The following is a 13,818-nucleotide window of genomic DNA, read 5'->3' on the forward strand; positions in this document are numbered from 1 at the left end:
GGGCTCCCGAGAAGGAGATCACACCCACTTTGCTCCTCCAAAGCCCTTTTAACTCAGTGCAGCAACTAAGCCAAGGTTCGGCTTGTCCAAACCTGGAATTGTGGTGAAGCTCTCCCCTCATTAATCACAAGCTGCAGCCAAGAACAAACCTTGGCTTTGCTGCGGTGCTGTCCAGAGATAAAGGACCTGGGGAGGAGCAGCTCCAATCTCCTCCTTGAGAGCCCACATGTTTGCATGTGGATGATAAAACCATGGTTTTGCTTTGTACAGGTGTGGGGAACCTTTGACCCTCCAAATATGGTGGAACTACAACTCCCAACAGCCCCGGCAAGCATGGCCAGGGACAATGAGAGTTGTAGTTTTAGTAACATTTGCAAAGCCAAAGTTTCCCCACCACATTGTGCAGTACATGTTTGTTTTTAGGATATGTTCCTTCAATGCTCAGTTTCACTTTGCAAAGCCATCCAAGTTGGCTGGCCATCACTGCCTCTTGTGGGAGCGAATTCTGTAGTTCAGCTATACGATGTGTGAATAAGTTCTCTTTCCAGCATTCAGTTTCACTGGATGTCGCTGAGTTCCAGGGTTATGAGAGACAGAGAAAATCATTTCTCTGTCCACTTTCTCCATGCCTAATGGTACACACTTTGACCATTTTGCCACTTACTCGCCTTTTCTCTAAACTAAAAAAGTCCCCAATCTTTCCTCATAGTGGAGTTTCTCCATCCCAGCGATAATTCTGGTTGTCCTTTTCTGTTTTTTTTTTCCAACTCCGCAATATCTTTTTTCGAGATGAGGTAACCAGAACATATAGTGGTACCTCGGGTTACATACGCTTCAGGTTACATACGCTTCAGGTTACAAACTCCACTAACCCAGAAATAGTGCTTCAAGTTAAGAACTTTGCTTCAGGATGAGAACAGAAATCGTGCTCCAGCGGCGTGGCAGCAGCAGGAGGCCCCATTAGCTAAAGTGGTGCTTCAGGTTAAGAACAGTTTCAGGTTGAGTATGGACCTCCAGAATGAATTAAGTACTTAACCTGAGGTACCACTGTATTCCAAAAGCTCATGGATCATATAACAGCATCACGATATCAGCAGTTTTATCTCCAATTCTTTCCCCAATTATCCCTATCATGGAATTCGCCTTTCTCACACCTGCCACACACTGGGTCCACATCTTTATTGAGCTACCTACTGGCATAGCTTCCCACTATGTTTCCCAGGAACTAGTATTCACAGATTGACTGCCTATGATCCTGGAGGAACTACATCCTTGTCAAGGGTCCTAGCCTTATCCTGAATAAATTTGCCTAATTTCCTTGAAAACTGTTCGAGTTGGACTATTATAATAATAATAATTTATTATTTGTACCCCGCCCATCTGGCTGGGTTTCCCCAGCCACTCTGGGCGGCTTCCACAGAAACCAAAAAACACTAAAATATCATACATTAAAAGCTTCCCTGAATAGGGCCGCCTTAAGATGTTTTCTGAATGTCAGGTAGTTGTCCATCACCTTGACATCCGATGGGAGGGCATTCCACAGGGCGGGCGCCACCACCGAAAAGGCCCTCTGCCTGGTTCCCTGTAGCTTCGCTTCTCGCAATGAGGGAACCGCCAGAAGGCCCTCGGTGCTGGACCTCAGTGTCCGGGCAGAACGATGGGGGTGGAGACGCTCCTTCAGGTATACTGGGCCGAAGCACTAAAGACAGACAAATCCCTTATGGCCTTTGTAGAGTCAGATGGGTTGGGTATAAATAATAAAATTATTACTATTCTTTCTTCAGATGTATGAATGTGTGGTGATTTGACAAGTAAATGGTTGTACCTGGGTGAGAGAGCAGAGAGGGCAGAGCGAACCCAAATGAAAACATTATTGGGCAATTATGCTGTGTGCATCAGAAGCTGCCTTGCACCTAATCAGACTATTAGGCCATTAACTCAATGCCATCCACACTGACTAAAGGTTTTAGGCAGAGACTGAACTTGGGACTTTCTGCATAGAAACATAGAGTTGGAAGGAACCCCAGGGATCATCTAGTCCAACCCCCAGCTCTCCCATATAAGGCTCGAACCTGCAACCTTGGCGCTATCAGCACCACGCTCAAACCATCGACGGACGAATTTTCGAAAACGCACACAATCAATGAGTTAAAAGGCGACGATCAGAATTATGTGAAAACAACCGCAAGTTGCAGCCCTCCCCCGCCCCCCGTTCCCGGGCGAGGAGGCTTCAAGTCTCTGCAGAAAGATCCGACCCGGTCCTCCTGTCTCCGCCTCAGTTTCCCCTCTGTAACAACTTGTGGGGAGAATCCAGGAGACGGGGCGGCGAAGGACTTTGCCGGGGCAACACGACCGGGACTGGACTGTACCTGGTTGTAGCGCAGGACGTGCAGGTCCAGCTGTCCGGCCAGCGACTCCTCCAGCCGGTGCGCGGCCCCCATCTTCTGCAGCATTTGCTCGAGCTGCCCGGCCGAGAGGCTCCGGTTGCCCCCGAACAGCGCCAGGACATCCCGGGCGAAGGGCGGCCCCGCCGGCGAGGCTGCTGGCGTCGATCCTTGCGCCCTGGTTGGAGCCAAGCCGGCCAGTGCCAAAGCGAGCGCGGCGGCCAGGAGCGTCCGAGACACGAGAGACATCGCCGACGACGACGCAGCAGCTGCTCTTGGCTCAGCTGCTCAGCAGAAGCGGCACGGAAGGAGCGCGAAGGGTTAAGGTTTCGCCGACGGCGCGCACGCGCCTTGCCTTCCCTTTGCCGGCGGGAGCCAACGAGTAGGTCCTGTCCGCAGCCTCAGCCTCCCTCGGGCGCACTGCGTCCTGCGCGGCTGCTGGTGGCGGGTCTTCCTTCGTCGCTCCCCTCCCCTCCTGGGCAAGGGCAGGGTTTGGGGCGCTCCCTCGGACCTTTCCTAATCCTGGAGAGCCCGCAGGATCGATGGAAGGGGGGCGGGAGGGCAGGAGAGAAGCCAAAAGAGACGGAGAGGGAAGTTTCTTCCCCAGCAGAAGCGGACGGGACAACGGGACGGCAGAGATGCATTCAGCTCCTCCTGCGTGATAGAGGACAGAACATAGGGGCAGGGAAGGTTGAGAAGGCAGCTGAAATCATACAGGAGTGGACTTTCCCAGCTTTTGCTAGGAGTTTTTATATAGACACACACACACAAGCACATGCGCGCGCACACACACGTGTACACACACACACACACACAGACAGAGAGAGAGAGAGAGAGAGAGAGAGAGATCCATTAAGAAATTGCTTCTTTAATCCTTCAGCATTGCATTTTATTATATTAAAATTGAATTCCATGGATTTCAAATTGTAATAGAATGAAATACAGTAAAAGAGGCAAAAGCAACACATTTTTTAAAAAATCAATATGAATACTTAGTGCAATAGTTGTACCATCTTACTATCTTCAACTACAACCACAACCCCACCCCTCTTCTCTCCTTCTGGCTAAACATGCCCATCTCTCTCAACTGTTCCTCACAGGGCTGGGTTTCTTCCAGACCTCCCTCACCATCATGATCTCCCACCTTTGAACCCACTCCCATTTGTCAGTCTTAGTCTTAAAATGTGGGGTCCAGATGTGGCCAGCCCAGTGAAGAATAAAGCAGCACTATTATTTCCTGTGAGTGCTTTATTTTTTTGTCTGTCTTGAATTGTCATGCCAGCCAATTCTGTTTGCCCTTGTTCACAGAGAAGGTGCTCCAGTTCCTCAATCAGTTACTGTTTTGTGTTTTGTAAACCACTTTGAAGTGATATTTTTTACAATCAAGCAGTGTATAAATCTAAATAAATAAAGCATGAGATAGGGCCTGTCATGGATGTGACCAGGGAACAAAGGGTCACATTTGAACCCCGAGTCTGAAGTTCCCCACTTCTGCTTTAAACCATCCCTTTATCTCTTCTCTTTCTCACACAAGCAATTCTAAATTACTGTACTTTCAAGGGGGAGAATTCCAGTCCAGCCACTATCCTTGCTTGCTGAAGCACTAACTGGCTGCAGAAAAACTTTCCTTTTCAGAAATGTGAAACACACCGAAGAGTTAACAAGGGAGAGGGGGCACAGCATGCGCTTTGCAATTTCAGATGGTAAACAATAGTTTGCTAGGGCTTGGCTGTGGCTCAGAAATGTCAACATCTGAGCATGCAGATATGAGAGATTTGCCCAGGAAAACAGCAGGGTCATTGCTGATCTCGCTGGGGCCGGGTTTATCAACTTTCTAAATAATGTCATTAGGGCATGGATGTGTGGATGTTTTGTTTTGCTTTATTCCAGGTGTGCTGATCCCTACAAATTTCACAGCGGCCGTATGCAGCCTATGTCCCAGTTGTCAACATGAGAGATGCCCCCAATCCGTTATTGTTGCACAGTACACACAGTCCCATCTTGGGTAAACAGGCTGTGTCAGCATTCAGAAACTCACCCATGTCATTTCATGTGCCCACCTTTACAAGCATTGCTCTCTGTTGCTTTGTTTTAGTGCTAAAGCGAGACACGGTGAGTAAATACGCATAGGATTATGCTGCAGTCGTGATCTCAGACTATATCATAGAATCGGAAAGTTGGAAGAGACCACAAGGAACATCTGGTTGAAGCCCCCTGCAATGCAAGAATCTTTTGTCCAACATGGGGCTTGAACCCACAACCTTGAGATTAAGAGTCTCATGTTCTACCAACTAAGCTTCTCCAGACCACCATGGATCACTCCCCTTTCCCTGGCAAGGTTTCTGCCTGCCTTGTTAGCAGCTACACAACAGGCAGAAATTCAGCTAGGACAGGACCATTGCCAGCAAAAGTGATGGTGCATCGTCTAGTATTTCTTTTTCCTTATCGAGCTGTTCTTCCTACCAATCAGTTGGGGAAATCCCGCGTGCTCCTATATCTCAGGTTACTCAATAGCTTCTCACCTGGAAGGGTCAAACAGAAGCTTGCCACATGCAAGGTATTTACCAAAGGGGAATCCTGAGAATAGCCTCACACATTTGCACATCCTATTGCTCCATTCCGGTAGCCACTACTCTTTCACAAACTATTTGCCCATGCTTGTCTTGTTTCACACCGCCTTTCACAATACGTTCTCCCACTATCTTGTTTCATATGCTGGGGGTGGGTTGGGGGGGGAGCATGCCCTGCTTCCCTGCTTACCTCTTGCTGTCGCTGATTATTTCTGCGGTCCTTCAGAATAGCCAACGCTTCTTGCACAGATAAAGCTTTGAGGAGGGACACAGGTTGCAGCTCAGTCACTGTGCACTGCCAGATAGCCTTGGCCATGTGCAACTGCTCGGGTCAAAAGCCAACCACGGCTGGCCCCTCCCAGTGGTGGTTTTAGCCTTCCTTTCCTCCAAAAGACAGAGCCGAAAAAAATTGGGTAGAGAAACAAATTCCTGCCGCCAATTCAGCTGTTCCAGTTCCTCATCCTGCAAAGTAAGCAGTACACGTGGATCTGCCTTTCAGCCTCTGTTGGGAAATAGCTAATATTCCTTCTGACTAAGCAGGGATATGGAAAGCATTTCAACACAACACCCGGGACATGCTGTCCTTTATTCCTTGCTTCCCTGAACCTGTCCCTCTATACATAGATAGGTTCCTGTTTCGCACTGTTCCTGGAGAATGAAGGTGGGGATCAAGGGGTGGAATGGCAGAGCGAGAGGCTTGCCAAAGAACTGCACTACAGAAGTGCTCATTCTTTGAAAGACCAGCTGAGCTGCCAGCAGCTCTGCAAATGCCCTTCTCCCTTGTTTCAATGAGCTGCCTTTAGATCATTCTTGAACCAGTCATTTAAAGGAGAGAATCTGCATGGGGGAAACTGCAGCCGCTGTAGTTTTTGTGAAAAGTATGTGGGTTTAACACACTGGCCAAGAATCAATGATGCTCCTGCTTCTGGCCTTCCCAGATCCATCTGGCTGATCACTGGTTGGAACCCAGACCCAGCAGGCTCTCCTTATGTCCTTAATCTTTTTCCCCCACCTGCCACCCACTGCAAGCCCACTTACGGGTTCCAGACACAGAGCTTCCTTATATGCCTTTTTGTGCAATGTATAATTTCCCATGCAGCTGTTTCCAGGGCCTAGTGAGTTTGCTGCTGGAAGGCGGAGGGTCAGCCTGTGGGGAAAACTATGAAAACAGGCAGATCTCTTGCACTGTAGGACTCATAGGCGTCAACTCCTAGGGGCCGAGGTCCCTTCAGTCCCCCTAATAAAATATTTGAGGGCACTGGGCTCCCACAAAGTTGATGAGCATTGCCATTCAAATGGTGTTTGTGTCTTGTGGTCGAAGTGGGGTCTTACCTAGCCTACCCACAATATTTTATTCAATTTGGCACCCCTGGTAGGACTGATTTTTCTGGACATTACCTTCACAATTCTTGGAAATGATCTGATATGCTATCAGGGCAGAGCCTACCATTGCATGGTGATTTTCAGCCTCATCTCAATCAAGGAAGGAGCACTTTGTATGAATCCAGCTATTGCAGCTGCACATGGATTGAGCAAGGTTATGGGTTGAGTAGAGCTAGAGAAGTGGTGAAGCAACCTCAGAGACAAACTGGCATGTGCTAAATGCTATACACACCCATTCAGCACAAGGGGTGGATCTGTGACACGCTAGAGACCACACTTTTTGTAGTCCTTCCCACTGTCACTCCTGTTGGGGATCATTTCCAGGCGTGCCAAGTAACATGGCATAGGGTTGGCATGCACCAGGGATGAGGATCCTGTGGCCTTCCAGATGGACTCCAACTCCCATCAGCCATATCCATCACAGGCAATGATCAGGGATGATGGGAGTTGTGGTCCAACAACATCCAGAGGCACTGGATTCTTCATTCCTTCCAATGCATGGTACCGAAATGATCCCCTTGCATTGGGGTTGATACTGTTTGTCTCACTTATTCCTGTGCCCTTTAACAGTAACCAGGCATGCAAAAATGTAGCTGACCTTACATGCAAGGAGATAAAAAGACAGGAAAAGCTTCACCTCTTGCATTGCTGCACAAGGTTATCAGGATCAGGTTTCATGGTCTCATTGTGCTCACATCATGCTGCATTAATGAATTGTTGTTGTAAATGGTTTTTAAAAACCCCTCCTTTGGTTCACTAGGTAAACTGAACTGACCAGCAACTCTGCTGCATAGTGGGATACTCTTGACACTGCAGGAACACACTGATTCAGTTATAAATATTTTGACATTGCGGGTCCACTTGTCAACATGTTGGGAGACTGGACTTCGCCAAGGTAAGGGAGCATTTTCTGCATATGAACTGGATCATTCAGTAATCCTGAATAAAAACTGCTATTATTTCCCTAACAGATAACTTTCACTATCCCACTTTTGGTCAGCAACTGACTCTGAAAGCTGTTTTTGAGTTTCATTAAATAAACAAGGCTATTTGCTGTTTTTAGATGTGCGGCCTGTATTTGCATAATGCTGAAACGTTCAATTCTTCGGCAATTCCAGGGGGAATTATTTTCTCTTTCCAATCCGCTGCAGAATGAAAATCCTTCTCCATTTTGGGGGCTAGCCAAAGTTTAACCTCAAGGATGGATGCTCTCTCTCCTTTCTCCCTAATGGTTAAGTTTGTTTTTTATTAAGCTGTAAGTTATTTGAAAAGGAGAGAATGGCAAATAAGATCTAGGGGGTCATGTAGGTTTAGTCACCTGTTGCAGAAGCAGTTTATATGATCATTCCACTAACCAAAGAGCATTTTAATGATGGCCATGCCCAGCATAAATTATCAGGGGAGTTCCCCTTTTCCTGGTGAAGTCTACAGTGAATGTAAACAATGTTTCTTGGGACAAGTGAGACTGACATTCCACAAGGCTGATTCACTGCTTTCTTGACCAACGTGAGTTTGCCACGAGCAATGTGAGTTTGGGGGTCACCATCAACATCTGGATACTATGGAATGAGCCACTTTGAGTTTACAAATGCAAGATCTATGCACCGTTGGGACTAGGGTCTTCTATGGGGAAACCAGTATTTGATATGTGAAGTCACTCTGTTAGTTGGGGCTACCTAGAAAGGTTAATTATAACTTGAGCTTCAATGCTTTGTGGGCCATCGAGGCAAATATTTCTGAGTCTACTGAGATTTAAACCTGTATTGTTCCATAACAGTATACAGGCCTAGTGTCAGAGCCAGTATTAGGCTTGCCAGAATATTGTTTGCCAGGACTAGAAACAGGAAAGTCCAGATTTCTATGCAGCAGTCCCATGTGACGAGCATTAAGTATTGCACATTTTAACATCTTCCCAGCAGTAAATATGCCCATAGCACTCCCAGGCTCTGCAATGGTCCCATCTAACTAAGTTAGCCAATGCACCCACCTCTTGCTTGCTGGAATTGTGTGTGTGTGTGTGTGTGTGTGTGTGTGTGTAGGACCCTGGTTCTTCTGTGGCTGGAATGTAGTTTGTACAAAGGTAAAGAGTCACACCCATTACCCTTCACACTTTTGCCTCTGGCTGCACCTACCAGAAGTATGCAGACCCCAGAAGGTTGCACCTAAGGGACTATGACCCTCAAGATGAAAAAAGGTTTCTCATAACTTCCTGAATTATGTGTCTGCAGTTAGGCATAGTTGCAATGAGTAGAGAATATCAGATTGTGGGAGGCCTCTTTGGGGTGGGGTGCTGGTGAATAGATAGTCACATTATCAGAGCAGAGCTCCTATCTCAGGCCCCTTGATTTATTATTTTGACAGAGCTTGTTGTTTTGTAACTGCCAACTCCAGCATGTGTTCATTACTCCTTCTCCTTTCCTGGCATTGAAAGGCATTTTTGTTTTGCTGGAGTGAGCACTTATTAACCAGAAGCATTTGTGCTAATAGAGGGCTGGATTAGTCTGAAGAATGCTTTGCCACAAGATATTACAGAAAGGCTTTGAACAGAGGAAAAATACCTGCCAGCTATATTGCTTCTCGGACTGACACTTGCTCCAACTGAATTGTTCAGAATTTTTTGAGATTTAGAGATGAGTGAGTAAAAATGTTTCAGTGGCCCTGGTTTATTTGCTGCCTCTTTTAAAAACTAAAAAAGCAAAAAGCAAAGCATGTGCGAGATGATATGTGGATACTGCCATTATAGAGCTTAGTCAATAGATGGCAGTGGCCTTACTTATATCTGAGCAGAGTCTGGAGTCCATTCTGGTTTTAAGAGAGACAATAGCATCCTTGTCTACGTTCCTGATTTGGTATGTCCTCTTAGTCTTTGAAAAATGGCAGCACTGTTAGCAAAATTTATCCAGTTGCATTAGACAGAACTATGAATTAAACATCCAGTCCAATATTTCTGTTTCAGCTTGATGGAAAGTTTAAGAAACCCTGCTATAGAACTACAAAGCTTTCTGTGTAATGGTGTTACAGCCACAGAAGATAGCACCCAGTTCTCACCTGGCATCTTTCCTTTCCCCTTCCAGCCTCTCACCCTGGGAGACCAACATTTCCCTGTCTATCACCAACGGTCTTCTATCTATCATATACCACCCCCATGAGTATACAATCTCTGGACATTAACAAGCGTCCCAGACATAGGACTCCAAAGGAAAAAGAAACAGAGAACTACAAAACCCTCCGGCAGATTTGGGTGTCAGAAGGCTCTGTCACCAGGATCTCTTCAACAGCAAGGATCTACTTGGGAGCAGGGGTGGGAAAGTAGATCCAACCAATAGGCTGGATCCAAGTGGTCCCCCACATGTCAATCACCTGGCATCAGATATTCTTGCAAAAGGATGTCTTCCTGATTTGGGGAGAGTAATCAGTCTGAGGGGTTCAGGTGCCTGCTTGATATCATAGGATAGGTGATTTCACATGGGGAACACTACAACCTAAATGATTCTCCCCTTGGACATGAACCCCCAAAGTACGTAGTTATTTCAAGAACTCATTCTGATCTGTATCATAAAACTAGCTCTCCAAGTCTTCTGATAGAGAGCCATGTTCCTGGACATGACAATTGCACATTGACTTGGTGTGATAAATTTCAAAGGGACTTAGGGTGGATTGAAAATGAGCAGGTTTGAGCTTTCCCTTCCCCATCACTACCAACACCATCAAAACACGTTACCACATTCTAATCCCTTCCGTCTCCCTATCAATCATTTACAATAGAAAATGCTTAACAGGTGCATTCAAAAACACATGAAGTCAGGTTTCTGGAGCAGGGTTCATGGAAACTGGTCCAAAATATCTCCAGTAATAAATGAGAATTATTTAATGAGCATACTCCAGCCTCAAGGACATTAGAATAAATTTGTTGGACTCAAACATTGTCATATCAAACATTTATGGAAAACTCTCCTCCATCAGGGACACTTGGCTTCCCCTTTGTTCTCTGTTAGGTGGGGCCTGAAGACTTTTCATCATTGGTATTATTTTGGTCTGCTTTTAATTAATTCTTCCTTTACTGTGTTTTGTTTTACATTTTTTAAATAAAATTTCTGGCTTAAGAGCAAATGGTTGACCTTTTCTTTATGTCCTAGCATTGTGAATTTTGATAGTTGTTTTAAAATGTTCTAGGTTTATATATGTGTAGCTGGAGAAATACTTGCATTTTGAAAAGTGAGTAAGAACTTAGAAGTGTCTCCCAATAGAAAAAATAAATTTGGGAACCTAATTTATTTCTAACTTCAGTCTCTTTGTCCAGATCCATGGGGATGTGCACTACTAAGGATAGATGATCACCCAAGCAAGGGGAGGTAAGTAGTTTGCACCAGACAGAAAGGGAGGAAACTCAAGGTAGGATCAGCACCTTGGAGAGGGACCAAGGTGTGGTTTTCAGGACACCATGGTTAGTCATCCTGCAGCTGAGGCAAGACATGAAAGTTGTCTCAGCAGTGTCCTGGAGAATGCAGCAGATCTTTATAGCTGAGGGTGGATATTCATTGACTAGACTGAGGCCCCGCTCACTGAATGCTTGTATCAAAAACCTGGTAAACCTGTGCCTGAATTATATCACTTTGGAGTGCTCACTTTTGTCTCACCCAGCTGAATGCAGAATCCACCACATCTTTAAAAATATCAATTCATATAGAAAACTAGATTTCAGAAGAGAAGATGCTAGCCTAGCTTCCTCCATAATATGCCAGTTTCTATGTTGCCAGAATCTCTATTTTTCCCCATAGTGGAGCATTCCATCATGTGTAGCCCTACCTTCTGTCTAAAATGGTACACCTCACACATTGGTATCTCGGCTAGAGCTTAGGCCAACATCTGGAAGCCAATGCTGGTTTTTAGTGCAATAGACGGTCAGTTTATAAATCTACTTGTTGTGCTGAGTTTTCAACTGTGCTCACTATTGCATCGTATTTCTTGAGCAATAACAATGGGGAAAGGGGAGGGGGCGGATATTTCACTTTCCCAAAAGAATATGCTTCAGAAGAACTTGGTTTTGCAATGTCTGTTTATTATCTACAGCTGCCAGTTAGTTAGGACTAAGTCACATGCCCACACTGACTGCATCTTGTTTGTGCCATTGGATTCTGCATTCATTTGTGACCTGCAACGAGCCAAGATGCCCCGGCTACAGCTATCTCTTGCAGTGTTTGAACTCTGGACCTTCCTATGTGAAATGGCCGTTTTTCCTTTTCTCTCTCTCTTTCTGTACTCAGGCACCACTTCATGCATCATGAACTCTGACCTATGACAGTTCATCCACAGTAAATGGATTAGTCACCAAGGTGTCACACGATTCTGAATTGGTTTTGCTAAAATAGGCAAACACAGCTATCCATTTGCAATTTTAGAAAAGATGCACAGAGAACCACAAATACGTTCTGCATGTGCATTTTTTAAGCAACACTCCTTGTGTCTATTCCATATTCAGAAACTGCTACATTCACACACCCCTGTTCAGAAGAAGAAGAAGAAGAAGAAGAAGAAGAAGAAGAAGAAGAAGAAGAAGAGTTTAAATTTGATATCCCACTTTTTTACCACCCTAAGGAATTTCAAAGTGGCTAACAATCTCCTTTCCCTTCCTCCCCCACAACAAACACTCTGTGAGGTGAGTGATGCTGAGAGACTTCAGAGAAGAGTGACTAGCCTAAGGTCACCCATCACCCAGCAGCTGCATGTGGAGGAGCAGGGAATCGAACCCAGTTCACCAGATTACGAGTCCACTGCTCTTAACCGCTACTGTCTGTCTGTCTGTCTCTCTCTCTCTCTCTCTCTCTCTATATATATATATATATATATATATATATATCCCACACACATAACTGGCCAGCTATTATTTTTAACTTTACACACACACACACACTTTCACAGCATAAAACAGAGCACTGAAGTCAAAACAGCATTTATGTGAAAATAAAAAGACAGTATCTTTGGGAGAGCTTTACATGTGCAGGATAAATGGAAATCCCATTACATACCTCCCAAAGATTTGTGTATGTCAGCAAATTATTGTCTTCATTCTTTATCTGTAGTACGCTTTTCTCCCAAAAAGCAAGATCAGTGTAGCTGACATGAGATAAAAACAAGTATGATAACAAAAGGCAAGCAATATGAAACCTTATCTGACAACAAAAATGCTGCATTAAATCTACAGATTAACAAACTTTCAATTTAGAATTTAAGGAAATACCAGCTTGGTTAAACATTTCACAATTCTTAAATAGTATTGTGTGCATATTGTAAATTTTGATCTTTGGGGTCATCTTGATAGCAGAAATAAAATATATACTTTGAATGGTTTTTGTTTTTTAATTTGGAATGTCTTCTACTGATAAAATAGCATTTTAAAATGGCTGTATTGTAATTCAGTTAATTAATCTGATGAAGAGCAATTGCTCAAGCTTGTCCACCACTGCAAGCATTTAATGGTTTGGTAATAATAATAATGATGATGATGATGATGATGATGATGATGATGATGATGATGTACCTGTTCCAGATGAGAGGAAACCTGCACCTGTTGAAATCAAGGCAGAAGATGCGCATTTCTCTAGTCCTGCAGTGTGAGCATTTTGTTGTAATTTTCACACTTATTTTTCAGGAGTAGCATCAAAAGCTCCTGGCCTCTTGATCTGCCTGCCCTGGTATGTATGGCAGAAGGAATGGTTGACAGCAAAGATATTACACCATATGACACTTGCATGCATGGACTAAAGACTCTTGTTAAGGAGCTGGCAAAACCAGAACTACAAGGCATGCATAATAGCAGCGATGTACTTCTCTGATAAAAGAAGCTAGTTGAACACTAGCACAGGTTGTTGCAGGGTTCTTGCTTTCTCAAACAGAAGAACAGCATGTGCTCCTCTAAAAACCAAGAATGGAGCATCCCTTAAGGATTATGATGTGCTACATGCCAAATTCACATAAGCAGACATTTCTGTGTCTCACATTAAGATCACACGTAGCCTGAGGTTTTACTTGCCAAGTTTCCCACCTCTGATTTCACTAAATGAAGAAACTGCAACCAAATGCCACTCATTTGACAACAAGGCAAACAGGTTTATTCTCCAACTGCTGGTACGCAGAAGCTCCAAAAGCCATGATGACTAATGATGGAGAAGAGTCTCTATGCTGCAGCAGTGAAGAGTGAAGGGAGATCAGGATTCAACTCCACACAGAGCCAGGAGTGACCTAGTTGCTGCTTCCCAGCTGAACTTCCCTCACAGAGTTGTTGCAGGGTTAAAATGAAGAAAGGGAGAACTACTTCTGCCACCTTGAGCAACTTGGAGTTCCAAATATCTCAGAAGCTTGCTCCACAGTAATTCAGAGCAGGGCTTTGAGTGCAGCTGCCCCTGTTCTATGAATTAGCAGTCCTGCTGAGATACCACAAGTGTCCGCTTATCTGCACTTTCCAGAAAGAGTTGAGGACATTT

General features: G+C 44.9%; 1 protein-coding gene across 3 annotated transcripts in view; it reads right to left on the reverse strand.

The window, feature by feature from the left end:
• Nucleotides 1-13,046, reverse strand: part of SLC39A8 (solute carrier family 39 member 8) — a 40,788-nt gene extending 27,742 nt beyond the window's left edge. The window contains exons 1-2 of one of the 3 annotated variants that reach the window (XM_083459264.1): nt 12,876-13,046; nt 2,370-3,038 (exon numbers count right to left, since the gene is read on the reverse strand). In XM_083459264.1, coding sequence (XP_083315390.1) covers nt 2,370-2,633 — 264 coding nt within the window. In that variant the 5' untranslated portion in view covers nt 2,634-3,038; nt 12,876-13,046. Of the gene's footprint in view, nt 1-2,369; nt 3,039-5,144; nt 5,441-12,875 lie in introns of those variants that run through there. The other 2 variants (XM_083459265.1, XM_083459266.1) reach the window with 2 other exon arrangements.
• Nucleotides 13,047-13,818: the final 772 nt, after the last annotated feature.

Source organism: Podarcis liolepis (genome assembly GCF_965112155.1).
Source record: "Podarcis liolepis genome assembly, chromosome: 9".
Lineage (NCBI taxonomy): Eukaryota > Metazoa > Chordata > Lepidosauria > Squamata > Lacertidae > Podarcis > Podarcis liolepis.